This window comes from Mixophyes fleayi, chromosome 6 (genome assembly GCF_038048845.1).
Source record: "Mixophyes fleayi isolate aMixFle1 chromosome 6, aMixFle1.hap1, whole genome shotgun sequence".
NCBI lineage: Eukaryota > Metazoa > Chordata > Amphibia > Anura > Limnodynastidae > Mixophyes > Mixophyes fleayi.
The window spans coordinates 5,731,454-5,759,322 of record NC_134407.1 but is presented as its reverse complement, the minus strand read 5'-3'; the positions used below and the strand labels follow the sequence as shown (position 1 = coordinate 5,759,322).

Genomic DNA, 27,869 nt, shown 5'->3' with positions numbered 1-27,869 from the left:
GCAGCGCATTGTCCTGGGGGAGAAAGAAACCATTTTTCCACAGTTGCGGCCGTTTCTTTCTGACTCCTTCTCTCAGCTTTTTTAAAACTTCCTTATAATAATGCTGAGTAACTGTTTTGCCTTCTAGAACCCATTCTTCCAAAATTACACCCTTGATATCGAAAAAAACCATGAGCATTGCTTTGAAATTTGACTTGCTTGGACAAGCTTTTTTCATTCTTGGTGATGACGGTGTTTTCCAGTGCACTGACTGTCTTTTGAATTCAGGATCGTACTGGAAGATCCAGGTCTCATCACAAGTGATTACTTTATGAAACAGGGCTGGATCTGTGTCAAGTTGCTGCAGAATGTCAACACAACATTCTTTGCATTCTTTTTGCTCTGGTGTCAGAACCCTTGATACCATCTTGGCACAAACTTTCGTCATGTTAAGATCCTCACGCAAAATTTTCCATACACTGTCATTGTCAATGTTCCCGGATTCAGCTATCATTGGAGTACTGAGTCAGTGGTCTTTTCGAACAATCTCACTGATTTTTTCTACATTTTCTTCTGTTCTTGAAGTGTAAGGTCGTCCAGGGCGTTCATCATCTTTGACATTCTCACGTCCCTCGCTAAATCTTTTGTGCCACTCAAACACATGCGCACAAGACAGGCCGTCATTCCCTTAGACCGTAGTAAGTATTTGAAAACATTCTGTTGATGTTTTGTGCAATTTTGCAAAAATTTCAAATTGACACGTTGTTCAACTTTTAAACTTAGCATTTTTTCGGCACTCTACAGAAAACACAACCAAACTAAATGGTGACTCACACCAACTGAACGTCATAGAGTGTTGCAGCTTGTCATGCAGGTTCAGACAGGTTCAAGGTTACTACGTATGCAGTTATAACCACTTCTGACTGCTTTGTTTACTAGATGGCATCACAGCCTCGTTATTTAATAGATATACCTCGTAGGATTTGTTTGTTTGTGTGGAGGTAAGTTTCACTCCGGATTATGGTGGTGATCTGGTTGGATTAGCGAAAGTGTTCAGTACTGTTCCACCTACTATTCTGGTACATACGATGAGAGTACTAGATCTAGGGGAAATGTAGGTATACGGGTAGAGAATTGGATGAAACATAGGAGGTCAAGGACAGTTTTAAATAGAATATAATCAGACTGGGTTAAAGTCATTAGTGGTGTCTCACACAGACCACTATTGGCCTCGCTCCTTTTTATTAATGACCTCATAGATGGCCCAGAAAGTTACGTGTCCTTGTCTGCCGAGGACACAAAGATACAGAATGATTCTGACATAATGGCAGCGGACCATAGACATGGTAATGTAATACCTATAAATATAGGGTTATGCACCTAGAGGTAGGAACTGTGTTACTTACACATATATGAAATACAGTTGGGGAAAACTGAGATGGAAAAGGGCTTAGGAATAGCAGCTGACAGAGAGCTGAGTAGCAGCACAGTGTCAGGCAGCAAATACGATTCTAGGATGTATAAAAAGGGGGATACATGCACATGATGTAAACATAATATTACCTTTCTAAAAGTCACTAGTTAGACCACATCTTGAATAAGAGAAAGATGAATGTTTTACCATACACATAGAACAGGATTCTTTACAGTAAAAGCATCTAAGCTGTGGAATCTGTATTACATAGTAGAGGAAGGTGAAGGTTTTACCATACGCAAAGGACAGGATTCTTTACTGTAAAAGCATCTACGCTGTGAAAACTTTACTACATAGTAGAGTTAGATGAAGGTTTTACCATACACATAGAACAGGATTCTTTACTGTAAAAGCATCTAAGCTGTGGAATCTGTACTACATAGTAGAGGAAGATGAAGGTTTTACCATACGCATAGGACAGGATACTTTACAGTGAAAGCATTTAAGCTGTAGAATCTTTACTACATGGTAATATCAAATTCACTAAATGAATGTAAAATGGATTGGATGCTATGGGGGGAGGGGGGTGTCATCCAGTGAATTTATCAGATTATTTTAGGGTCAGAAAGGAAGTTTGTTCTCCTTGTGAGGCTAAAGTATAAAAAGGTTGAATGGAGAAGCATTTATTGTTTCAACCTTACTATGTAACTTAGATTATATAACAGTGTTGTTTTAAGTAACAACAGTCATTTGATACTCTACACAGACAAGGGTTTTCCTGGCCAATAACATGTATCTCTGGGCTCACTGCAGGTACTGCATAAAGGTAACAGATGAAGAATTTGCATATTTGCTGCACAAAATTCCCATTGATCATCCTGGAGGAATCAGATATCTGGAATTTATGGCCAAGTTTGATAGCAGGTAAATAGTGAAAAGTCATAAACTAATCTAGAGAGACTAAAGGTCAACAGGAAGTCCTTTGGCATAATTAGGGACACTTCAACTAAATAAAATGCAAATGTCGCAACAGATACAAGGTAACCAACCGTTCTTAGTGCAATAGTCCCACATTTGAAGCAGAACGTGAATCGGATTAAACGTTTTGGAAATGTTGCTCTAGCAGAGGATGTAGCAGTACTGCCCTCTGGTGCTGACATTCTATATAGACATTTCTCACTTCATCACAGCGGTAATAAAAGGTAAACTATTTCTCCACTCCAGCTGAAGAAAGTTTATCATTTGGCAAGTAAATAATTTCTGTCTGTTTTATGGATCAAATATGTCTTTATAAGATTTTCGTGCAACAGTTAAATATTACCTAGTGATCTCTATCAGTCAGGTCTTACCTAGTGATCTCTATCAGTCAGGTCTTACCTAGTAATCTCTATCAGTCAGGTCTTACCTAGTGATCTCTATCAGTCAGGTCTTACCTAGTGATCTCTATCAGTCAGATCTTACCTAGTGATCTCTATCAGTCGGATCTTACCTAGTGATCTCTATCAGTCAGATCTTACCTAGTGATCTCTATCAGTCAGATCTTACCTAGTGATCTCTATCAGTCAGATCTTACCTAGTGATCTCTATCAGTCAGGTCTTACCTAGTAATCTCTATCAGTCAGGTCTTACCTAGTGATCTCTATCAGTCAGGTCTTACCTAGTGATCTCTATCAGTCAGATCTTACCTAGTGATCTCTATCAGTCGGATCTTACCTAGTGATCTCTATCAGTCAGATCTTACCTAGTGATCTCTATCAGTCAGATCTTACCTAGTGATCTCTATCAGTCAGATCTTACCTAGTGATCTCTATCAGTCAGATCTTACCTAGTGATCTCTATCAGTCAGATCTTACTTAGTGATCTCTATCAGTCAGATCTTACCTAGTGATCTCTATCAGTCGGATCTTACCTAGTGATGTCTATCAGTCAGATCTTACCTAGTGATCTCTATCAGTCAGGTCTTACCTAGTGATCTCTATCAGTCAGATCTTTCCTAGTGATCTCTATCAGTCGGATCTTTCCTAGTGATCTCTATCAGTCAGATCTTTCCTAGTGATCTCTATCAGTCGGATCTTTCCTAGTGATCTCTATCAGTCAGGTCTTACCTAGTGATCTCTATTAGTCGGATCTTACCTAGTGATCTCTATCAGTCAGGTCTTACCTAGTGATCTCTATCAGTCGGATCTTACCTAGTGATCTCTATCAATCAGATCTTTCCTAGTGATCTCTATCAGTCAGGTCTTACCTAGTAATCTCTATCAGTCAGGTCTTACCTAGTGATCTCTATCAGTCAGGTCTTACCTAGTGATCTCTATCAGTCAGATCTTACCTAGTGATCTCTATCAGTCGGATCTTACCTAGTGATCTCTATCAGTCAGGTCTTACCTAGTGATCTCTATCAGTCAGGTCTTACCTAGTAATCTCTATCAGTCAGGTCTTACCTAGTGATCTCTATCAGTCAGGTCTTACCTAGTGATCTCTATCAGTCAGATCTTACCTAGTGATGTCTATCAGTCAGATCTTACCTAGTGATCTCTATCAGTCAGGTCTTACCTAGTGATCTCTATCAGTCAGATCTTTCCTAGTGATCTCTATCAGTCGGATCTTTCCTAGTGATCTCTATCAGTCAGATCTTTCCTAGTGATCTCTATCAGTCGGATCTTTCCTAGTGATCTCTATCAGTCAGGTCTTACCTAGTGATCTCTATTAGTCGGATCTTACCTAGTGATCTCTATCAGTCAGGTCTTACCTAGTGATCTCTATCAGTCGGATCTTACCTAGTGATCTCTATCAGTCAGATCTTTCCTAGTGATCTCTATCAGTCAGATCTTTCCTAGTGATCTCTATCAGTCAGGTCTTACCTAGTGATCTCTATTAGTCAGGTCTTACCTAGTGATCTCTATCAGTCGGATCTTACTAGTGATGTCTATCAGTCAGATCTTTCCTAGTGATCTCTATCAGTCGGATCTTTCCTAGTGATCTCTATCAGTCAGGTCTTACCTAGTGATCTCTATCAGTCGGATCTTACCTAGTGATCTCTATCAGTCAGATCTTTCCTAGTGATCTCTATCAGTCAGATCTTTCCTAGTGATGTCTATCAGTCAGGTCTTACCTAGTGGTCTCTATCAGTCGGATCTTACCTAGTGATCTCTATCAGTCAGGCAGTGTTTCCTAAACCCAGCCCTCAGGTACCACTATCAGTGTTTGTTTTCCATATCTCCTTGCTGGAGCACAGGCGCAGTCATTACTGACTGACACATTGTAACAGATCCACAGGTGATATAATTATGTCACTTGTCACCTGGGAAACCTGCACTGTTAAGCTGGGTACACACTACAGAAATTTCGACCAACTTTTTATGCCGAACATATTTACATGCGACCGATGGTCCGATCGCTCGGTCCATGGACTGCATACACACTAGCCTTGTTTAGGACGATAAAGGGAAGAGTGGACGTCCCTTTAGCAACTTTTTACAGCCATGTTGTCGTGAGAAATGACTGTAATTTCGTACTCACTGTTGTGGATCGGTCGGAAGTTTATACACACTACACAGCGGAAACGAGATTAGAACGAAAATATTAAACGGTACGACCAACCAAATGAGGCAACAATCGTCCATTTGGGCAGACTTTCGACCATTGTGTCACTGGACACACTGACCCAACTTTTGAACGAGCGGTCGTATGTCGGCTGTTTGAGCCGATTATTGGACGAAAACAGTGTAGTGTGTACCCAGCTTTAGGGGTCCCTGAGAACTAGGTTTGGAAAACACTGGTTTAGGGTGTCAAAACTAGGACTGCTTAATAGTGAGAGGCGGCCTACCCTCCATTTACCACTCAATAAACAGGCTGCCACGAAAGCCAAAGACAGAAACAATCTCTATTTCCTACCCCACAGCTTTAATTCCCTGTTGCTATATTATATATGGAAGAAACCTGGGGACACACATTGCATTGCATTGCTTTGACACATTGTAATATAAAGCCAATCTAAAGACACGTACACATCCTACATTGCTTCATTTATAAACTTATTTGGAACTTTAAATCACTTCTCAGTTGTTCGTTACTGTCGTTACTGTATTTCCGCAGATTCAAAAACATTGTTTGAAAAACTGAAATACATTTCTCTGCCGGAGTTGTCTTATGATAAATCTTCTCCCCAATGTTTTATCTTCTAATTGTGTCTGTTCCAAACGTTGCTCTTCTGTAATTGCAGTGACAGTAATTTGAGCCTCTGGGATGGAAATGGGACAGTTGTGACTGAGTGCAGCAGGATGCCAAAAAACAGCAATAAAGCTGGTGATAATGGGAAGAGAGATGACCCCAAACAGAGGAGCATTGAGCAGGTAGCGATCGCATCTCTTACACTTTGTATCACGTGATCAGATTTTACGTCTGGATCTGATCATTTTTTTTTATTGCTTGGCAGCTTGTTGCGATGATCAAACGTCTTGTTAAACATAACTATGAGGCCCTGGAGCTGAATTTTAGTGAGATGGACGATATGAACACCAGGAGATTGACGGCAGAAGGATTGTACCAGTTACTGAAAAGGTGATTACTCCCATCATTCATTTTTTACTTATTTTTTCAGAGATAAGGTTTTCAACAGAGAGCGGTAGGAGAGGGGTACAGAATAAAAGATGTTGTAAGGTGGGGCTGGAGTGCAGGAGGGTGCATTAATAGAGACAATATACCCTACACATAGATTACAATGTAGCAACAATATTTGAACAATGAAACATTATGGCGTCAGTGTCCGAAGAGGGGTTCCAAATAGGTAGCGTTCGTGAATGAGGACTGAGAGCTCATTGCAGGAAGGGAAAGGGGGTGCAGGTTAGTGTTAGTAAAGAAATAAAGGGGGCTAAGAGTAAGGTCATGGATTATGTTCCAATTAGGGAGGAAGTCTGAGAGAATCATCCATTGTGCCACCCTCAGTGTTAAGTGGATATAAGTGAAAGTGGTTCCGTGCATTTCCAGAAAGCTGCTGCTTGACATTTAATCATACATAGTATGAATCCAATGAGTTTAAAAGTCTCTTTGAGGACTCCTGGTATTGGCCATGGTAACAGCGAGTATGGATTAGTGGCAATAATTATCATAAGCACAAAACCAGATCTGGAAATGTAAGTCCGTGGCTCATTGGCGTGAGTTTCTGCAGAAATGACTTCTGGGTCTGCCAGTGGTATACCCGCCGGGCATTCAGAGCATGGCAACGGCCCGTGCTGAGACAATATCACTTGGAGGAAGCCAGTAAACTCCTTTTGGAGCTAATCAGTGTGGGAAAGGGATTTTCTGGAAAGAATGTGGAGTACTAGAAACTACCTCACTGAATCAATTTAAAAGAAAAAAAAAGTTAGGGGGAGTTTTAATAAACTCCCCAGTTACAAGTATGCCAACGGGCCGTCCAGTTTATGGAGCACCAACGTCTGGCATACACTGATGGCAGTGCCCATAGATGGAATGACTTATTTGCCTATTTGACCCTAGTGATTGAATATCTTTTCCTTGTTTCAATGAGTCTACAGATATCCATAAAATGTAGCTCAGTTCTCAAGGACAAATGATACATTTGCACCTGTGGATTATTATCTATCTGATGGTTTTGTAAACTAGGGATCTTAATATTTTGGTCTAACCAGATAATTTTCTTGTTTTGTCCTGGGATCCCCAACCAATGGGACAGGATATACCAGTGTACCGTAAAGCCAGACTACTTTAGTGGGGTAGGGTAAAGAGGAAGCGAGTAATGGAAGTACTTAAAGCAAGCATCATCAACATCATTTATTTATATAGTGCCAACATATTCCGTAGTGCTTTACAATTGGACATCAAAATCTATGGAGACAATGAGTCACAGCATAGACTAACCACTGGCTGATCCAACTAACCAGGAGGATATCAATGGCCATCTGATCCCAGTCCATATGAATTCAGGGTCTTAACCACTAATAACACTCATCCATACAGCTCCACAGATTACAATGGGCAGCACGGTGGCTCAGTGGTTAGCACTTCTGCCTTACAGCACTAGGATCATGAGTTAATTTCCCATGGCCTTATCTGTGAGGGGTTTGTATGTTCTCCCCGTGTTTGCGTGGGTTTCCTCCGGGTGCTCCGGTTTCCTCCCACACTCCAAAAACATACTGGTAGGTTAATTGGCTGCTATCAAATTGACCTTAGTCTGTGTTTCTGTCTGTCTGTGTGTGTATGTATGTTGGGGAATTTAGATTGTAAGCCCCAATGGGGCAGGGACTGATGTGAGTGAGTTCTCTGTACAGCGCTGCGGAATCAGTGGCGCTATATAAATAAATGGTGATGATGATTACAATGGTGCATTTTAAATATTCAACTCTTTTTTACTTTGCAGATGTGAGGTTCACCCAGAAGTTTCCAGAGAGGAAGTAGATAAAATCTGGAAAACTTTGATTCGTAATCAAGACCAAACGGCTGATTTCTATCAGTTCGTCAGACACTTTGGTTTCTCCGTAAAGTCTTCGTGCTTCCCAAATGCCAAAATCGCTCCTCCGGTTAGAGGCGACGGCGACTGCTTCATCCGCTCTCTGAAGCTGAATTCTGACACCAGGATCATTGCAAATATCCTGCAGTCCAAGGTAGGATCCCACAGTCCCGTTTGCACCGTACAACGGGCGCAGTTCACCAAAGTAGCCTTTTGTTTTTTGTTTTTTTAAAAGATTTGCTAAAATCATCCTAATATCGTTACAGTCAGCGAAAAAAAAATCATTTGTAAATAGTCTGTTAAGAAGTAGCAATAAATAAATATTTTTAGAATAAAATAAATATGCAACAAAAAGCACAAAACAACGGTTAGCTCTGATAAATAGTTAAAAGAAATGGATGATTGAAAGCTGGTATGTTACCCAAATTATAAATAATGCAGATTCGTTATAAATTATATCCTCAGAAGACAATATAAATCAATTAGTAAAAAAAAACATTAAACATTGAGAGCCTGATTCATTAAGGAACGTAAATCATGCTGTATTTTGCGTACAATTGCTCTGCGCATGCTCAGAATCAGACTAGATGCCAGTGAACACAAGTGTGTGCAATTAATCTTCAAACGAAATGGACGCTTCTGATAGCCAACAATTTCATGGGTGGAAACGGGGGGGACGACGACTGGGTGTATGCCCATAGGTAATGTACAGTAAGGACATGCCAAGTTCGAGCGCACAAACTCATCAGCGTCTGATGCAAGCTTTGGGCATCTCTCAGGTACGTGATTTTTAGCCGTATCACTTGTACCAGCTACAGGTCCTGTGTAAGTGCCGAGTGGTTGTGATGATGGTTGCGGATGCAGCTAGAACATGTGTTTGAAATCAGAAGCAACTGTAAACATCATCATCATCATCATCAGTTATTTATATAGCGCCAACATATTCCGTAGCGCTTTACAATTGGGGACAAACGTAATAAACTAATAAACAAACTGGGTAAAACAGACAAAGAGGTGAGAAGGCCCTGCTCGCAAGCTTAACCTCATGTGTCAATCTCCCATTGTCCCATAGATTGTAAGTATACATTTTGCATCTTGGCCCAGCCAGACTGCAAAGGTAGGGTGACTCATAAGCTAAATGATCCTGTCACACAATAATGTTGGTCCGGGGGTAGTTGTCTTGTGTGAAATTGTGTAACAGGCTAAAGGTAGTGAGGTTAAGATGGTGGTTGAGGAATATTATACGCTTGTCTGAATAGGTAGGTTTTCAGAGAACGCTTGAAAGTTTGTAGAACAGAGGAGAGTCTTATTGTGCGAGGGAGAGAGTTCCATAGAGTGGGTGCAGCCCGAAAAAAGTCCTGTAACCGGGAATGGGAGGATGTAATGAGGGTGGATGAGAGACGCAGATCTTTTGCAGAACGGAGTTGCCGAGTTGGGAGATATTTTGAGACAAGAGAGGAGATGTATGTTGGTGCAGCTTTGTTGATGGCCTTGTAGGTTAGTAAAAGTATTTTATATTGGATTCGGTAGAAGACAGGCAGCCAGTGTAGAGACATACAGAGTGATTCAACAGAGGAATAGCTATTTGCAAGGAAAATCAGTCTTGCCGAAGCATGCAAAATAGATTTTAGGGGTTTGAGTCTGTTTTTGGGAAGACCAGTAAGGAGGGAATTGCAATAGTCAATGCGGGAGATGATTAGTGCATGAATTAAGGTTTTAGCAGTGTCTTGTGTGAGATATGTGCGGATTCTGGAAATGTTCTTTAGATGTATGTAACATGATTTAGATATAGAGTCAATGTGGGGAACAAAGGATAGGCGTGAATCAAGGATTACACCTAGGCAGCGAGCTTGTGGGGTGGGATTTATGGTCATGTTATCAACAGAGATAGAAATGTCAGGTATGCTCTTGTTGGCGGGTGGGAATATTATTAACTCTGTTTTAGAAAGATTAAGTTTGAGTTGACGAGAGGACATCCAAGATGAAATGGCAGAAAGACAGTCAGTTACACGGGACAACACAGATGTCGAGATATCAGGAGAGGATAGATAGATTTGGGTATCATCCGCATAGAGATGATACTGAAAGCCAAAGGAACTTATTAGATTTCCAAGAGAAGCGGTATAGATAGAGAACAGCAGAGGACCTAGCACCGAGCCTTGTGGTACTCCAACTGATAGGGGAAGCGGAGCAGATGTGGCTCCAGAGAAATTAACAGTGAAAGAGCGATTAGAGAGGTAAGATGAGAACCAGGATAGAACTGTGTCTTGAAGACCTAGGGATTGCAGCGTTTGTATGAGAAGAGAGTGGTCAACTGTGTCAAATGCAGCCGAGAGATCAAGGAGAATTAGGAGAGAGTAATGGCGTTCAGTCTTAGCAGTGATCAGATCATTAACAACCTTGGTCAGCGCAGTCTCTGTGGAGTGTTGAGAACGAAAGCCTGACTGAAGAGGATCCAACAGGTTGTTTGCGGAAAGAAAGCGTGTGAGGCGAGTGTAGGCAAGTCTCTCTAGAAGCTTGGAGGGGCAAGGGAGCTGAGAGATGGGACGGTAATTTGAGAGAGAGTTTGGGTCGGAGTTTTGTTTTTTTAGAATAGGAGTAATCACTGCATGCTTGTATAGTGATGGAAAGATGCCAGTAGAGAGTGAGAGATTACAGATTTGAGTTAGAGGTGAAATGAGCACAGAAGACAGGGATCTACCAATTTGCGAGGGAATAGGATCAAGAGGACAGGAGGTAGAGTAGGAAGATAAGAAGAGCGTAGAAATTTCCTCTTCATTTGTGGGGTCAAATGAAGAGAGGGTGTCAGAGGGTAGTGGGAAGGAAATGAGCTGATGGCTTGTTGAGGAAGAGGATACCATTTCTAGTCTGATCTTATCAATCTTGTCCTTGAAGTAGGTAGCAAGATCCTGAGCACTGATAGTAGATGGAGGGTTTGGGGTGGGAGGATTGAGAAGATGATTAAATGTATTGAAAAGGCGTTTGGGGTTAGAAGCCTGAGCATAGATAAGAGATTGAAAGTATGTTTGTTTTGCAGTGTCCAGAGCATTTCGATAGGAGTGGTAGACAGAAGTATATGTGAAGAAGTCATTAGAGCTTCGAGATTTACGCCAGTGACGTTCTGCTTTACGGGACAGTTTTTGAAGATTTCGTGTTGCTTTGGTGTGCCACGGTTGACATCGAAGTCGACGTGTAGTATGAAGTGTCGCTGGAGCCACTTGATCAAGGGCCGTTGCTAAGGTTAGGTGAAAATGAGGTACTGCCATCTCAGGGGATGAGAATGTAGAGATAGGGGAGAGAAGGTGTTGGAGAGAGGTGGAAAATTGTTGAAGATTAATAGAATTCAGATTTCTACGAGTATGAGGAGGCTTGGTTGAGTTAGACAGTAGAGAGGTTAAAACAGTGGGGGTGAGAGTGTAGCTGATAAGGTGATGATCCGAGAGGGGGAAGGGTGTATTAATAAAGTTAGAAACTGAGCATAGTCTAGAGAAAACAAGATCAAGGCAGTGGCCATCCTTATGAGTAGATGATTCAATCCACTGGGAGAGGTCAAGTGAGGATGTTAGAGAGAGTAGTTTGGAAGCAGCTTTGGAAGGTGGGTTATCAATGGGGATGTTGAAGTCACCCATGATGATGGTGGGGATGTCTGAAGATAAGAAGTGAGGGAGCCATGCAGAGAAATCCTCAATAAATTGTTGGTGTGCTCCAGGGGGACGATAGATCACCGCAACACGTAGGGAGAATGGATTAAAAATGCGAATAGCATGTACTTCAAAAGATGTGAACGTGAGTGATGGGACATTTGGTAGAACTGTGTATGTGCACTGTGGGGAGAGAAGTAGTCCAACCCCACCTCCTTGTCTGCCTTCAGGTCTGGAGGTGTGGGTGAGATGGAGGCCACCATGTGAAAGTGCTGCAGGTGAGGCAGTGTCTGATTGCATGAGCCATGTTTCTGTTATTGCCAGAAGGTTGAGGTTTTTTGAGAGGAAGAGATCATGAACGGAGGTAAGTTTGTTACAAACAGATCGTGCATTCCAAAGGGCACATTTAAAGGACTTGGGAAGAGAGGGTAGACAGGTGATGTGTTTGAGGTTTGCTATAGAACGGTAGTGTTCTGATGTATGTGTGTGTGAGGAGTGTGGGGGACCTGGATTAGGTGATATATCACCAGCTAATAGAAGCAGAGTGAGCGAAAGATAGGCAAGGGGATTGTAAGATGTGTGGCCTTTTATTTTCTGGCGACAGGTGGAGGCTGTACTTGTTAGAGATAATAAATAGGACAACAGTTCATGGGTGTTAAATAGAGGTGAGTGGAGTAATGCAGGTGCAATATGAACAAATTTGTGTGTTGGTGGAGGGGTGAAAGATGACACAGTCCTAAAGATCATGCCATGAAATGAGACTAAGAAAAGCAATTTGTGAAACATTGTGAAAAAAGGGGTAAAAGCAAAAAGCAAGGATATTTTAAGAATTACCTCTTAGCAGTATTCCATATAAATAGACAAGTAGTGCAGAAATAGGCTGTGGCAGATGTTGCTTATTGCTGGGAGTTAAATCAAGTCAAATGTAGTCCAATGTTTGTCCAACTGTGCATTTTCGTCCACTTTGTGAGAAAATCCCACTTAGTGCAGAAATCACACACGTCTAACCCCACATACGTCTCCCCATAGAATGAAACTAAGATGTAGTCAGTCTAATTTAGGAATACACTACAGATGTGCTAATTGGTCAGCTAATCAAAGGAAAAGAAAACATTTGTGGGAAAGGATAGAGGAGGCCAGATACCTATCATAAATTAGGCAGCAATAAAAGACTGTGCCAACCTAAGTTTAAACAGATAACAGTTTCCTATAACATACTTAAACACAGATTGCAGGGATGAAATTCACAGAATAATGATCAGAGTAGTAGTAGCAGCATGGATGAACATACTTAAACACAGATTGCAGGGATGAAATTCACAGAATAATGATCAGAGTAGTAGTAGCAGCATGGATGAACATACTTAAACACAGATTGCAGGGATGAAATTCACAGAATAATGATCAGAGTAGTAGTAGCAGCATGGATGAACATACTTAAACACAGATTGCAGGGATGAAATTCACAGAATAATGATCAGAGTAGTAGTAGCAGCATGGATGAACATACTTAAACACAGATTGCAGGGATGAAATTCACAGAATAATGATCAGAGTAGTAGTAGCAGCATGGATGAACATACTTAAACACAGATTGCAGGGATGAAATTCACAGAATAATGATCAGAGTAGTAGTAGCAGCATGGATGAACATACTTAAACACAGATTGCAGGGATGAAATTCACAGAATAATGATCAGAGTAGTAGTAGCAGCATGGATGAACATACTTAAACACAGATTGCAGGGATGAAATTCACAGAATAATGATCAGAGTAGTAGTAGCAGCATGGATGAACATACCTGAAGATGAAAAGAGAAGAGAAAGATGAGGATTAGTTGCTGTGTTGTCTAACTGTGCATTTTCGTCCACTTTGTGAGAAAATCCCACTTAGTGCAGAAATCACACACGTCTAACCCCACATACGTCTCCCCATGCATGATTATAGTATTAATAGGTGTTAATGTAATTTATTTATTTTTTTCGTACTGTGCATTCTGATGGGACAATATACATATGCATTGTGTGTATCCTGCTGTGTGAATATAGGTAGAGTTTACTTACTTCAACTGGAAACATTTCTTCAGATCCGCTTGTACTTGAACATGGGCGTACGTGTGTGCAGTTTCCATCCAATTAAAAAAAAACACACAAATAGTATTCACTTTGCGTTCCTTAATGAATGGGTTCAGGCTACTGCCCCCAACAATCAATGATCTACTTACTGCAAAGCTTATGGGTCATTTCTCCAAACTCATCACTGGATCTCTCTGTTGCTTTTGACACTGTTGATCACCCTCTTCTCCTGCACACCCTTCTTTCCAAACACAAACCTCAGTCACTGTTTTAGGTGCCCCTAAACATTGCTGCTTCAGGTGTCTGCCTAAGTTTGCCTAGTGACAGTACCGGCCCTGAATGCACCATTTATTTGCATTCACCGCAGGTGCAATGTTGTGCGACCTCCCTTGACCCCCCCCCCCAACCACAAGTGCTCATTTCCACCACATGACAAAGGCAGTTGCACTAATGAGTGACCATTAGCAACCACACTTATGGGTAAACAGCCTTTAACACACATCTTTCCCTGAAAAAGTTTATATATGCTACAGTTGGAGGTCAGAAGTTTTAGATGTACGCTACAATCTATCATCATCATCAGTTATTTATATAGCGCCACTAATTCCGCAGCGCTGTACAGAGAACTCACTCACATCAGTCCCTGCCCCATTGGAGCTTACAGTCTAAATTCCCTAACACAGAGAGAGAGAGAGAGAGAGATAAAGAGATAGAGAGACTAGGGTCAATTTTGATGGCAGCTAATTAACCTACCAGTATGTTTTTGAAGTATGGGAGGAAACCAGAGCACCCGGAGGAAACCCACGCAAACACGGGGAGAACATACAAACTCCTCACAGATAAGACCATAGTAGGGAATCAAACTTATGACCCCAGTGTTGTGAGGCAGAAGTGCTAACCACTGAGCCACCGTGCTGCTCAATCTAGGTATAAATTGATTGAACAACTTCGACTTCTGCAAAGTACAATCTAGCTGATGTCACTTGTTGCATCGTTCACCTCTAACTGTGCCACACAGCAATTGTAACACAATGGACTTGACGGGGATCGTGCACAGCCAACTAGCTTGCCATCCTCTGTTAGCAAATGACCGGATTGCACCGTACGTTTAGAAGACCAGTGTTACATCTGTATTTGACTGTACACGCCAGTTCTCTGTGCAGTATATCTTATGCCCATAATGGTTAAAGATAAAAAGCCTGAATTAAATAAATCTGTGTTCTCCTTTTGCTAAATCGCACAATCTAGGTTAAAGGTGTTCATTTTCCATGAAAAATATCCATATCGCCAGTACATAAATTGATACAGAAATGCTTTATCCGCTGACACAGACACTTCTAATATAAAACACAATTAGTTGTCTCCGAGCTGCATGCTTTAAGAAGAGGGACATCCGCAGCACAATGGATGCAGTGTGTTAAGAAAGACATTGACGAGTCAACTAATGGATCTGCGAGGCTTGGGATAAAGGGCCTTGATTCTAATCATTAAAAAGCTTTTATTCTGGGGAACGGGGTTAAGGTGGATTTTATGGAGAGAAACTGGAGAAGAAGATGGTAGAAACGCGGATGCTGATTGCTGTATAATGAGCAGCCAGACACAAATGAACGGAATAGAAGTGTAGAATTGTAAGAACACTGGAGAAATTCTGGGTTCAACAGATGCAGAATCGCAGACTGATATATTAACTCTTTGTGCTGGAAAACTGTCTCTTACTTGCTGTATGAAAGACCGCAATGGGAGATAGGACAACCAAGAAGTGACATTTGTGGGTATTATATACAATGTTCAGTCTTATGTTAGTTACCCACTTGCATTTAAATGCTGCATCTGACTTGCAATTTCAACACATTTGCGTTCATACTTGCGTCCCTGTGCATCTGCGTTGCGGAGCAATTTTTTTTCACACTACTTGTTCCATTTCAATGCGTTCAAAGCCTGTTGCTGCACTTTGTTAAAAGTCAGTTGGTTTCTATGAGAGTGTACCCATTAGGGGTTAACAAGAGCAGTTTAATCAGCATTGTGCTGTATTGTTCCCAATCATGTCAATGGCCCATTCTGTCCTATGGCCCATTAATTTCAGTGGTGTTGTGTGATGTATGTAGAAACCCCATTAAAATAATAGGGCCAGAGAAACTAATGGAATCACAGTACAAATGAAAGCCGCAATTGGGCTACACTGAGCACCCCTCAGCACCCGGACAGACTTTATATTTTGTCTGTAACGAATAAAAATAATTGTAATATTTTAACAAACAATATTTACAGAATAGCAGCATTCCTGCCATTATGACCCATTTCTATCACAGAGACAATGTACTCTAGTTACTCTGCAAATCTGTAGTTACTCGATCAGAGGGAGAGACCTTGATTCAGAATATTACTGAGTGCAATAAATAGATAGTGGTGGTCACTGCTTTGTTTCAGGTGCGACACATTGCCAAAGATCTCTGGGTCCAGTTCAAGGAGTTGGACCCTCTGAATTCTGGATATGTCACAGCAGAAGAATTTCTGGACATTCTGAAAGAACTGAGTCCAGATCTGACCAGGCACCAGTGTGACACTATCATTGCCAAATTCGGTCACGGTCAGAACAGGTATGTTCAATGAAATGATGGATTTTGTTTTCAAGACTTGAATAAAATAAAACATTTGTACATTATAGAGCAACAAGTAGACCATACTGTTAAGGCAATTCTTGTCTTTGAAATCAGCTACCTTCAGATATCGTATGTGTTCTTTACTGATCGATCAGGAGTCCAGAAATCATGACATATGCAATTGAGGTCAAGATAAACTGAGCTATTGTTCCTTTAATCAGGGGGTATTTTATAGGCAGTCCACAACGCAAGAAAGATTGTCTTGATTATTGCAAAAAGCACTTATCATATAACATGTCCATATATTGAATTGTTTATCACTTCTGTGAGGAAACATCTGCCAGTTGTGGTTGGAACAGTTAGAACATCTTATCGGTGTAACAGTTTGTGATATGCCTGATCTCGTATCTTGACTGCAGGGGTAGATGTTATCACCTTCCAGGCTGGTTCCTGTCACAAAGATCTTATCACCTTCTTGCCACAAAAAATCTCACTTGCACATAACTGTATTATTTCCATTTAATATATCTGTGCATATATCATATATCTGAATACATATATTTCAACACACACATTATTTTATAAGGAATCATATCACACATTATTCCCTTACAATACAATATATGTTCCAGAGCAACAGGTACACCGTAGAGACCACAAGTGCTATCTAATACATATTTTCTTTCAATATATTCTCTGTCTCGCTATAAGAAGGAAATGTGAGGAATATTTGATGGATACATTTATTTTCTGGCTAAGACAGCAGAGTTTACTCTTTCAGACACTGTGAGGAGCACTGCTAAACTTAATTAATGAGAAGGTGACTGTCAGAGGAAACATTTAAATATAACTTGGTAGACATGAGGCATGGTGCTCCAGATAGCAGGAAAAACTACACTTTTATGTGTTTTCATTCTGTTGATTTGCACCAGGCTGACAAAAACCTCAGGTTACTATGAACTGTTTTATTATAGAACATGATGTGATTCCTTACAACCAATCAGGTTGCATTAAGTATATTAAACATTATGGCCTGATGTACGCTTATTTCAGTGGTATCATTTACAGCTACAGGCCAGGTGTACTGGCCGACTGATAGTGATACTGACTGACAGTGATACTGACTGATAGTGATAGTAACTGATAGTGATAGTGACTGATAGTGATACTGACTGACAGTGATACTGACTGATAGTGATAGTGACTGATAGTGATAGTGACTGATAGTGATAGTGACTGACAGTGATACAGACTGATAGTGACAGTGACTGATAGTGATAGTGACTGATAGTGATAGTGACTGACAGTGATATTGACTGATAGTGATACTGACTGATAGTGATAGTGACTGATTGTGATACTGACTAATAGTGATACTGACTGGCAGTGATACTGACTGAAAGTGATACTGACTGAAAGTGATACTGACTGACAGTGATACTGACTGATAGTGATAGTGACTGATTGTGATACTGACTGATAGCGATACTGACTGACAGTGATAGTGACTGATAGTGATAGTGACTGATAGTGATACTGACTGATAGTGATAGTGACTGATAGTGATACTAACTGATAGTTATACTAATTGATAGTGAAAGTGATAGTGACTGATAGTGATAGTGACTGATAGTGACTGATAGTGATACTGACTGACAGTGATACTGACTGATAGTGATACTGACTGATAGTGAAACAGCGTAATATTTCTTTTAAAAGTACACATATGCCACTAGATAGCACAAAACATATGAGACACTATGAACATGTATTGTATGTAGATACATTTATGCATTTAGGCAGAGCTTACGTACACCCAGATTCAAATCGAAACATCTTTCTTGGATTTGGATATCTGCAGAAATGCGCTCAAGTTTCGTGCTCTTCTTTTTATCTCGTGTTACGTGCAAGTTGCGTACAGATCCTGTATTTCTACTATAGGTTCCATCCATGCTTTCTGCAACCATAGAATTATATAATACATTTATAGCTTTGGAATATTATTTTGATCTATGTAATTGTTGTAGATGTGACGTATAACAGTCCAGCCACAGGTAGATAGAGCCAGGGTCAGGCTGAGCACACACTCTGATATAACAGCACACATGCATTATGTATAAAACCAGGGACCCAATGACTGGATTTTGTCCAATTTGGCTACATACATGTGTCATACATGTGTCATTTTCAAACACTCTTAAAAAGATGTTTTAAACATTCATCAGTGTTAGGATAAACTAACCTGACTCTCAACCCTACTTCCTTCACCTTCTACCCCACGCCAACCCTGTAAAAAGTTTGTATATAATGTATGTAAATCCTAGTAAGAGCTTTATAATTGCAGGGTTTCCTATGTAAAGTTCCTTCAGCCATATCAGACCGGAAGAGCTGCGATTAGAGAAAATGGAGTGAAGGCAGCTACTTCTGAGGGCAAAAGGGCTTCCCCGAGAGGGACTATGGAGCTCGGACTGAGTGCCATCACTTCCAAACTACGACAGAAGGTGCGGACATAGTAGCACTATGAGATACGATGCACAGATCTGTGATACAGTGATCTGTATGACTGTTATTTTATATACCTGGGAATATCCTAGAGTAAAACATTGTATCAAAAATTGGTGACTCCTCCAATCAACTAACAAAATGAGAACAATGATGGGAAAAACAGGACTCCTGAAGATTATACAGCAAACACCAAATTATGAACGGTGGTAATTGTCTTCACAATTACCACTAATCCAACATGGAGAAGCCCTACAAAGAAAATCTGAATTTCTGCAAAACCGATGTGAAAATAAACAGACGTACCTTGAAGCCGACGCTGGAGATCTCCGATTGGATCGCCATGCCGACAGCAGGTTACTCCGATTGGAGAAGTGTTCGGCACTGCAGCTTGACCTCATCGTGATGTCTCTTAATAGAAATTTAAAGCAGCAATGTGGGGACCCCTATGGTTAAGTGTTTAAACAACCCCACATTGCCGCTTTAAATTTTTATCGACAGACGTCGCAATGATGTCAAGCTGCAGCACTGAACACTTCTCCAATCGTGATAACTTGCTGTCAGCTTGGTGGTCGAATCGGAGATCTCCAGCGTCAGCTTCAATATAAGTCTGTTTATTTTCACATCGGTTTTGCAGAAATTCGGATTTTAGTTGGAGGGCTTGTCGATGTTGGATTTTTCCCTCATCCATCAAGCGTACCCAACCCATTATAAATTCTGTCCTTAATATTACAATTGAAAAGTCAACAGATAATAAAAGGAGCAGAAATCTGAGCCTCTCAGTTATATACTGTAGGATGTTTACATGAAAGAAAATCCGTTCAGTTGCTTTATGTGTTCAGATCAGTATAATGCATTAGTTTATACAGTATATGCCATCGTGAAAAGCTTACTAAATACATTGCTGTGTTTTTGTGCTTCCATTTGTGTTTCTATAATCTAAGTGGGATAGTAAATACCCCGTCAGCTGACTAGCTCTGACACATTATAGCTTTAAACAGTTTTGTCTAAATACATCCTACACTGGTTTCTATAATGTGTATAATAAGTGGTTTCCTCTCTTCTCCAGTTATCCAGCACAGAGATGAGGAACCTCTTTGAAGCCTGCAAGAAGCTGGACAGTAACGGATCCGGGTTCCTCCAGCTTCCGGAGTTCAGATCGGTGGTGAAACTATGTAACATTGTGCTGGATGAAGATGATATTTATCACATAATGTCTCACTACAATAAGGATCTGGCTGAGAAGATCGAATACTCCCGGCTGGTTTTAGACTATAGTAAAAGGAAGTGACAAAACACACGCAGAAAAGGGTTAAATATAGATGGGACACAATAACTGAGGATTACAGCTGATATGTCTTTATAGTTCACAGCAGCTTATTCAAGGTGTGATCCTACCTCACCTCTCAACCCCACCCCCTGTAACCTGTTTCTGCTCAATTTAAAGGATAATTCCATCTTTAAATAAAATCGGTAATAAATATAATATTTGCGAAACAACTGTATTTGATTTCTGGTTTTATTAATGTGAACTCACAAATTCCTATTGTAGGTGATCCCTGGAATCCCAGTAACTGTTTTCTGGTTTTAAGTTTTTTTCAGTATGCACTGTGTGCATTGATTGTGGCAGAGAACTACATATACAGTCATGCATTGCAGTATCTGTCCTTCATCTATGACATCATCACCAAACTGCCTGCAGCATGGTTGGATCAACTAGTGTTTGAATCATGGTGGCACAGAGCTAACAGTAGTAGGTAAAATGGAGTTTGAAGTGGGAGAGGTGTGCCCTAAACACAGCAACTAAGGTCCCATGAACACATGTGTTTTCTCCCCATGTGTTTTTCATATATTATTTCCCTTTAAAATAGGATGAAATCCTACTGGCTCACCCACCCTCTCCCTCTTATCCCCCCTGCTTCAACCAATCGCCCCCAACTCCCTCTTCTCCTCCCACACTATACTTTGTGTAAGGTATTAATCTGCTTTGCATTCTGCTTCTTACACACACCTGCTATACAATTCAGGTGCTGACTGCTGATTGGAAGGTTGCATTTTATAAGCTCTCACCTGTCCTGAACTCATTGCCAGTGATACTGTTAAACGCTAGCTTCCTGGTTCCTGTATCTGTGTTCAATGTGGTTCTGACATTGCATCAAGCAGTTCCTGCCTCTACATTCAGCTGTCTCCTGGATTCTCCAACCTGGCTTTGCAACTAACATTCTGCTGTTTCCTAATATCTGGCTTTGCATTAGGGCACTATTGTTATAGCTCTTCACAATATAGCAAAATGCAGTAGTTATCACTGCTCTTTCTCTCTCTGCTGGGCATTTGCAATGGTCCAGTGTTATATTCCTACATTGCCACAAAGACTGTGTTATATTACATCATTGCCACAAAGACTGTGATATATGTTTGTACTGTCTTTTGACTGTAACTCATCCCTGCACTACCTCAGAGCATGTTGTTTTCACCTGTTTTTTCATTACTGTGATATCCAGTGTGCTTTTAGTGAACTGCAATACACACCATAATGTTTTTACTACAACATCCCTTGTAATTTCTTGCGATTCCTGTAAATTGCTAATAGCAAGCCTACTTATCCAATTATTGTCCTCTCTCCATAACTTCTAGTCCCTTCTTCCAACATATAGCGAAATGGTTAATACAACCAAGATATCCCATCTACAGGATTATCTGTAGACCTCAATCATCGCACAATTGACAAGTGACATCTAAATATACAATACTTTATTGTGGATATCACAGTTACACTCAGTTGGTCAAAGTGGGGATATATACGGTGGTATGCCAGCCGCCACTTCTCCTAATGCCAGATCGCCACTTCTCCTAATGCCAGATCACCACTGATTACTCTGCAGATAATACTGTACGTCAAGTTCTGTGCAATTTGATATATTTGTTTCATGTATAATTGCTAATTGGCTAATGCTGATGCATTGGGGGTTGTAGGTTTCTTAAGCTGGGTTAGTCGGACCCTGGGAGTCCTACCCCGCCAAACAAATTTAACTAAGTGTCGCTGCATAGCGATTAATTCAGAGATGGGAACTCTAACGGGAAGTGTCTGGAATAGATAAAGGAGCGGAGGGAGAATAGACATTTTAACGGCGATGATCCTGCCCAGCCACGATATAATTTGGGGCTTCCAAGAGAGGATGTCAGATTTTAGTTTGAGGAAGATTTAGTTTAATTACCTGTATTGTTACTCACTTTACCTTGTAAAATTTGAATTAAGAGATTGAAAAAACAAAAAAAAAGCATAAAAATTGTAAAAATTAGGATTAGGACATAAAAAGGCATGTAAAAAATACTGCACTTTAAAAAAATGCAATAAATCCACATTCATTTTTTTTTTTTTTAAACAAAATGTATGATAAACATATCTGAGAAAAACTTTCTTTTTTCTCTTTTATTATGGTAAGAATGTGCACATACTGTAAAGTAAACTATTAATCCACAGGAGACATTGCTAAACCTTCTACACTAAAGCTCCCAGTCACCCTGCAGATTATAGTTTTAAGACGTAATTAAAAATCAATTTCTTTAAAAGCAACAATGTCCTTTAAGCCGTCACAATTTAATTTTCTTCTTCGTTTGTAATTTCAGCAGTACATTTACTGACCACATGTATTTACTGTACAGATGTTTCACGTGTATATTGCAGCTCTGAAAAATGTAACATTAATAAAACCTAATTCCAATGTACAATTGCACACATATCATTAGTGGGAAAAATCGGCTACAAAATTGCATCCATTTCTCTGTGTCATAGAGGCTTTAGACATTATTTAAATGAAATTATAATTTCCTAGCACTGGATTTATGTGACCATCCATAGCCAATGTATGGAAAGCTGGCAGTGTGATGATGTCACAGGCCGTATCTCAGGAACTCACTGAGCATGCTCGTGCCAGTACATGGGCTGGTCCCACGTCCTTTTACAAACTGATGAATATTCAGTTCATGCTGATATGTAAAAATGGGAATGTTTAAGTATATATTTAGTTATGTTTCAACTCAGATACCTGTTTAATGTGCAGTTGTGTGTTGGTGACAGGTATACGTTAATCCATACTTGCCAACTCTCCCTGAATATCAGGGAGACTCCCTGAAATAGGGGTGATCCCCCTCACTCCCTGAAGAGTCTGGCATTCTCCCTGATGCTGAGCCAGTACAAGACGTGGTTGGCTTCGCCATCTGTGGCATGATGACACAGTTCAGAAATTGTCCATGTATTGATGCCTATGGAGGTGGCCATTTTCATGGAGACCAAGATTTAATCAAAGACTGACAGGTAAGACAACATGACTTCAGTAATGAAGACAGAAATGTAAAAGACACTTCAGTCTCTATAGATTCATTAACTTCTTTTCTTTAATGCATAGTTGCCTACTCTCCCGATATGTCCGGGAGACTCCCGCATTTTTGGGAGACCTCCCGGGAGAGCAGGGCAACCTCCAAGTTCCCTACTCCGCAATAGATAAGGGAGCGAGACTTAATGATACAAATATTGTGTCATATTAGCCCCACCCCCTGCTGTAATTGGCCAAAATTGTGACAATCGTTTAGGGAGCAGGGCCAAAATTATGCAATTCATCAAGCCCCACCCAGCACGCCCACCTCCCCCGGGATCTCCCTGAAACCAACGAGGAAAAGTTGGCAAGTATGCGTTAAGGCATAGCTCCCAACTGTCCCGATTTTAAGGACCGTCCCGACAATCAGGACTTTTGGTAGTTATGTCCCACTCACTGCCACTCATGTGTCTGGCACTGCAGAAGTGGCGCTTTTTGGAAGCGATGGGCACGACCACCAGAACACTCCAACACAGCATGGCTGCGCACTCATGCAATGTAACCACGCCCCATTCTCACTCCTGATTTCTAAAATTGGGAGATGGATCTCAATGGCGTGGCTGGTCAGACTAGGTTAGTGGCAGGGCTGCTTGGTGGCCTGGCCACGTGTGTTTAGTGGTTGGAAGCTTCGCTCTTCTCACCCTAGCCGTCCACTTTAATTATTCATCACATATTTAGTGTCCATAGAAGACATATTTAATATAGTACTTGAGCGCTGAACTAAAAAGGTGAAACCACAAATGGACAGATCAGCTTTTATTTGCGGTAATTAGCTTTTAAATAGCAGGTAAGAAATACGAGCTGTAATATAACTTGGCATTGTGCCTCTGTTAGATAATAACTGCTGCTGGGTGAATGAAATGTATAAGTGCTCTTATTACCCTGCCAGTAACAGACAGCCCTAATTCCTGCAATTTTATCAGGCTCGGTATCAAACGCTGTTATTGACTAAGTGAATTCTAGTTGTCTGTCTTTCTCATGTAGATTGCGACATGTATAGACGGCCCGCGCTGTAATATAAACTCCAGGCCTCCTGAATGCTGCCGCTTCCAAGATTAAGCTGCCCGATTCATACATTTGGCCTGAATACCAGATATAAGGTTTCTGTCTGCAATAATGTTGTGTTTTTCCTCACTGAGATCATCTTTGGAGATTGCATTTATTTTGCAGTTTACAGAGTATTAGACCAACACAGCCCAGAAGCTTTAATTAGTTTTCAATCTGTAAAAGAGACAATTGAAAGTTTCAATGTTTTTTGCTGTGAGTTTTACTATTTATTTTAGCACAGTTCTCAAGTTCCAATGTATCTTTAACATTATACATGAAAATATCTGGGGGGGGGAGTAACTATAAAAATAAAATTGAATAAAAAATGTTTAAAACTCATATTAAGATACATTTATACATGAGAAAGTTATAAACTGGTTCTATACTGACTTATAATTTAAAAAGTTGATCTGTCACTTACACATAGCGATTTTGTGGGCTAAAATAATATTCATGAAAATGTAGTCTATCTGTACACAAGGAACCAGTACCTCATGAATATTAGTCAGGTCTCATGAATATTAGTCAGACCTCATGAATATTAATCAGGTCTGATGAACAATAAGTGCTGTTGAAGTGATCTGAAGCAAATTCATACGCTACAATAGGGTTCAGATGGAGCATGCTTCGCTTTATAAGGTGAATTACTTTGACTTAGCCATCTTATGTTATGTAGTCAGAGCACATTTATATTTTAACACCTAGCGCTGTTCTGGTCAGAAAATTGTGAGATTCTAAAATGCCCGAATGGCGCTGTGCCCTGTAATGCCAGCATAAAACAAAGACCAAATCTGGTGTTATAAAGACAGTGACATAATGATATGAATAGATAAGATTGGCATTTTAAAGAGGGTTATATAAAAATGGAGCTCTGTAATTTCCTAGTGCTGTTTAGAAAAAGAAAGAAGATATCACATTGGCTGCTGCCGGGAACATCACTGTCTGTTTTCACCATGTCCCCAAATATCTTCTTATCTTATAAATGTCCCCAAATATCTTCTTATCTTATAAATGTCCCCAAATATCTTCTTATATTATAAATGTCCCCAAATATCTTCTTATATTATAAATGTACCTTAATATCATCTAATCTGTGTGTCTGCCTGTCTGTGTCTCTCTCTGTCTGTCTGTCTGTGTGTGTGTATATTAGAGAATTTAGACTGTAAGCCCCAATGGGGCAGGGACTGATGTGAATGAGTTCTCTGTACAGCGCTGCGGAATTAGTGGCGCTATATAAATAAATGGAAATAATAATAATAATAATAATTATCGCCTATTGTGATGTGATGTATAAACAATGATAAATAAAACACATTGCAGCTAATAACATGCTTTATTGATTAAAAGACAAATCCACCTATAGTAGAGCCTGTGTTAATCAAATATGCCCCGGTGTACAGCAAATAGGGAGAGTCGCTCCCGTTACCTGGAGAGAAGGCTCATTATAAAGGATGCTGAGAAGATATCCATAGATTTAGAGTTCTATTCTAGAGCTATGGACAGACTTAAAATCTCTATCGTTTGTCATAACCAGTGTTCTCGGTATAGGGATTATTTTTTTTTCGCCCAAAGGGTTACCATCAGCGGTAATACTGCTATCACCAGCAGTAACTCGCCGGCGGTAAGGTTTGCCAGCTTTCGTTGGATGATGGCTCCTCCATACCTCTGAATGGGGGCGCCCATCTATTGAACTGACACATTTGTAGCTAGTGATACATTAAAGGTTAATTCTATATCTATATAGAAAATTTTGAAAACCAACTCACCACCCCCCTGCTTTCCCTTCCATGAATTACGGGGTCCCCTCTCTAAGACGTCTCTTCTATGTCTGTATTAGGCCTCCACACCGGTGGGACTGAAGCACAAGTGGACAAGTCCTGTGTTGGCAAATCAGTGCAAAAATATTGTAAATGACTTTTTATGAGCACTCCTAGCGAGATGCTGCTGACCCACAACAAGGAGCCACGCCACAAAAATACACTAAATTGCAAACAATGGGGGGAATTCAGTTAGCCGCAATGTGCCGCGGGACAATGTCGCAGCGTCCGACCGCGCTCAGTGTCGACTAATACAGTACAGAATCTCCGCTCAATTCCTCCTCGTATGTCTATGGGACGGGAGGGAAAATGAGCCGAGATTTGAGTAAAAATTCTGTTGCGATGTCGCGATGTGTCTCTGCCGACGGTTCCGTCTTCTTGCACCGAATTGAATTTCCCCCCAATGTGTGAACACAAGCAAAAAAACTCATACAGATAGGGCACTCAATATAAAGATCCTTCAGGTGTTTAAAAATCCTCAATAATGTTTCATTACACGAAAAAGATGAAAAAATACATATTATAATGTAGTAATTCTTACAAATATTTGATACACCACAGAGTATGACCCTGGTAGATGGTCTGTCTGTGAGGTTGTATGGATATTATTCCTATAATCCATCACCAGCCCCTCTCGTGATTGCATGTTACATATGATGCAGGTTTAAGAGCAGTGATTCTGGTGTTACTGTCAGACAATTTGTAATATTTCGTTGTGGGACCAGAGCAACAGGTCACAGAGTGGCTCTCTAAGGCTGGGTACACACTACGAGGTTTTCAGACGATTATCGGGCCAACCACACAATAAAGACCATTCGGTCCGATATCCCATTAGTGTGTACACTGCAACGATGGATGATAATCGTTCCAAAGCTCATCGGATCGTTTGATTTGATTTTTAAACCAAACTAAAAATCACGTGCAGTGATAGAACGATGTCGTTCCAATCCTGCAGTGTGTAAGCACTCAGGACCGGCAGTGTCCATAGAGCTCTTGGGTGGGTGCAGAGTCATGATCTTTTCAGCTGATGGTTATTAGAGATGCTCAGGCTCAGTTCCTCGAGAACCGAACAGACCCGAACTTAGGTGATCCGAGTACCGTGCCGAGCCGTCTCGGTACTGTCGCGCGCCCTCGGAATTGAAAATGAGGCAAAACGTCATCCTTACGTCGTCGGATCTCAGATCTCGGGATTTTTGGATTCCTTTTTAAGATCCAACATAACGGTGGGTGGGAGGGAGGGCAGTCCCAAGGACAAATCCATCTTACACCATTTTTATTTTCTGCCACTGCCGTGTGTCTGTGTCATTGCTCTGTCGCTTACCATCCAGCCAGGTTGCTGCAGTATTTGTCCGAAACTGTATGAAAATAATATTGTGATCTGTGAGGTGGTCAAAATTTACTGCAAATGACTTGGAATTAGTGTTATTGAGGTTAATAATAATGTAGGAACAAAAAAAGAGCAAAAATATGTGATTTTAGCATATTTTAGGATTTTTTCTAAAAAATGCAAAACCAAAACACATGAGGGTGGTTTTGCCAAAACCAAATCCAAAACACGAAGCTAATCCATATCCAAAACCAAAACCAGTTCACGGGGGTCAGTGAGCATCTCTAACGGTTATAATAGATGAAGAGCACAGATCTGAAGGTAAATAATGTAAACTGTGTATAGTGTGTACACAGGAATCGGCTGCTGATCAGGACTTTGTTTTTTTTATCAGTTGTTGGTAAAATCGTTAAAGATGTCACTTTAGGAGTAATTTTCTGTAGTGTGTCCCCAGCCTTAGCCCATCACGAGATAGCCCGGTCTGAAATTGTTATAGAGATCTTCACCATGATACCTATAATACCTGCACCATCTAACTGATCTATCTTATTTTAAAAAAAATGTGATATTCTCTTAGACATCACAGAGTACAATTCACAAAAATCGGTGCTATGGAAAAAAACGCTG

General features: G+C 40.5%; 1 protein-coding gene across 1 annotated transcript in view; it reads left to right on the top strand.

Annotated features, from left to right (window-relative positions):
• Positions 1–20,060, top strand: part of LOC142160160 (EF-hand calcium-binding domain-containing protein 6-like) — a 43,944-nt gene extending 23,884 nt beyond the window's left edge. The window contains exons 12-18 of the mRNA XM_075215115.1: positions 2,207–2,317; positions 5,616–5,745; positions 5,829–5,953; positions 7,770–8,013; positions 16,004–16,173; positions 18,521–18,677; positions 19,748–20,060. Of these exons, the coding sequence (XP_075071216.1) occupies positions 2,207–2,317; positions 5,616–5,745; positions 5,829–5,953; positions 7,770–8,013; positions 16,004–16,173; positions 18,521–18,677; positions 19,748–19,969 (1,159 nt within the window). The 3' untranslated portion in view covers positions 19,970–20,060. The remainder of the gene's footprint in view (positions 1–2,206; positions 2,318–5,615; positions 5,746–5,828; positions 5,954–7,769; positions 8,014–16,003; positions 16,174–18,520; positions 18,678–19,747) is intronic.
• Positions 20,061–27,869: the final 7,809 nt, after the last annotated feature.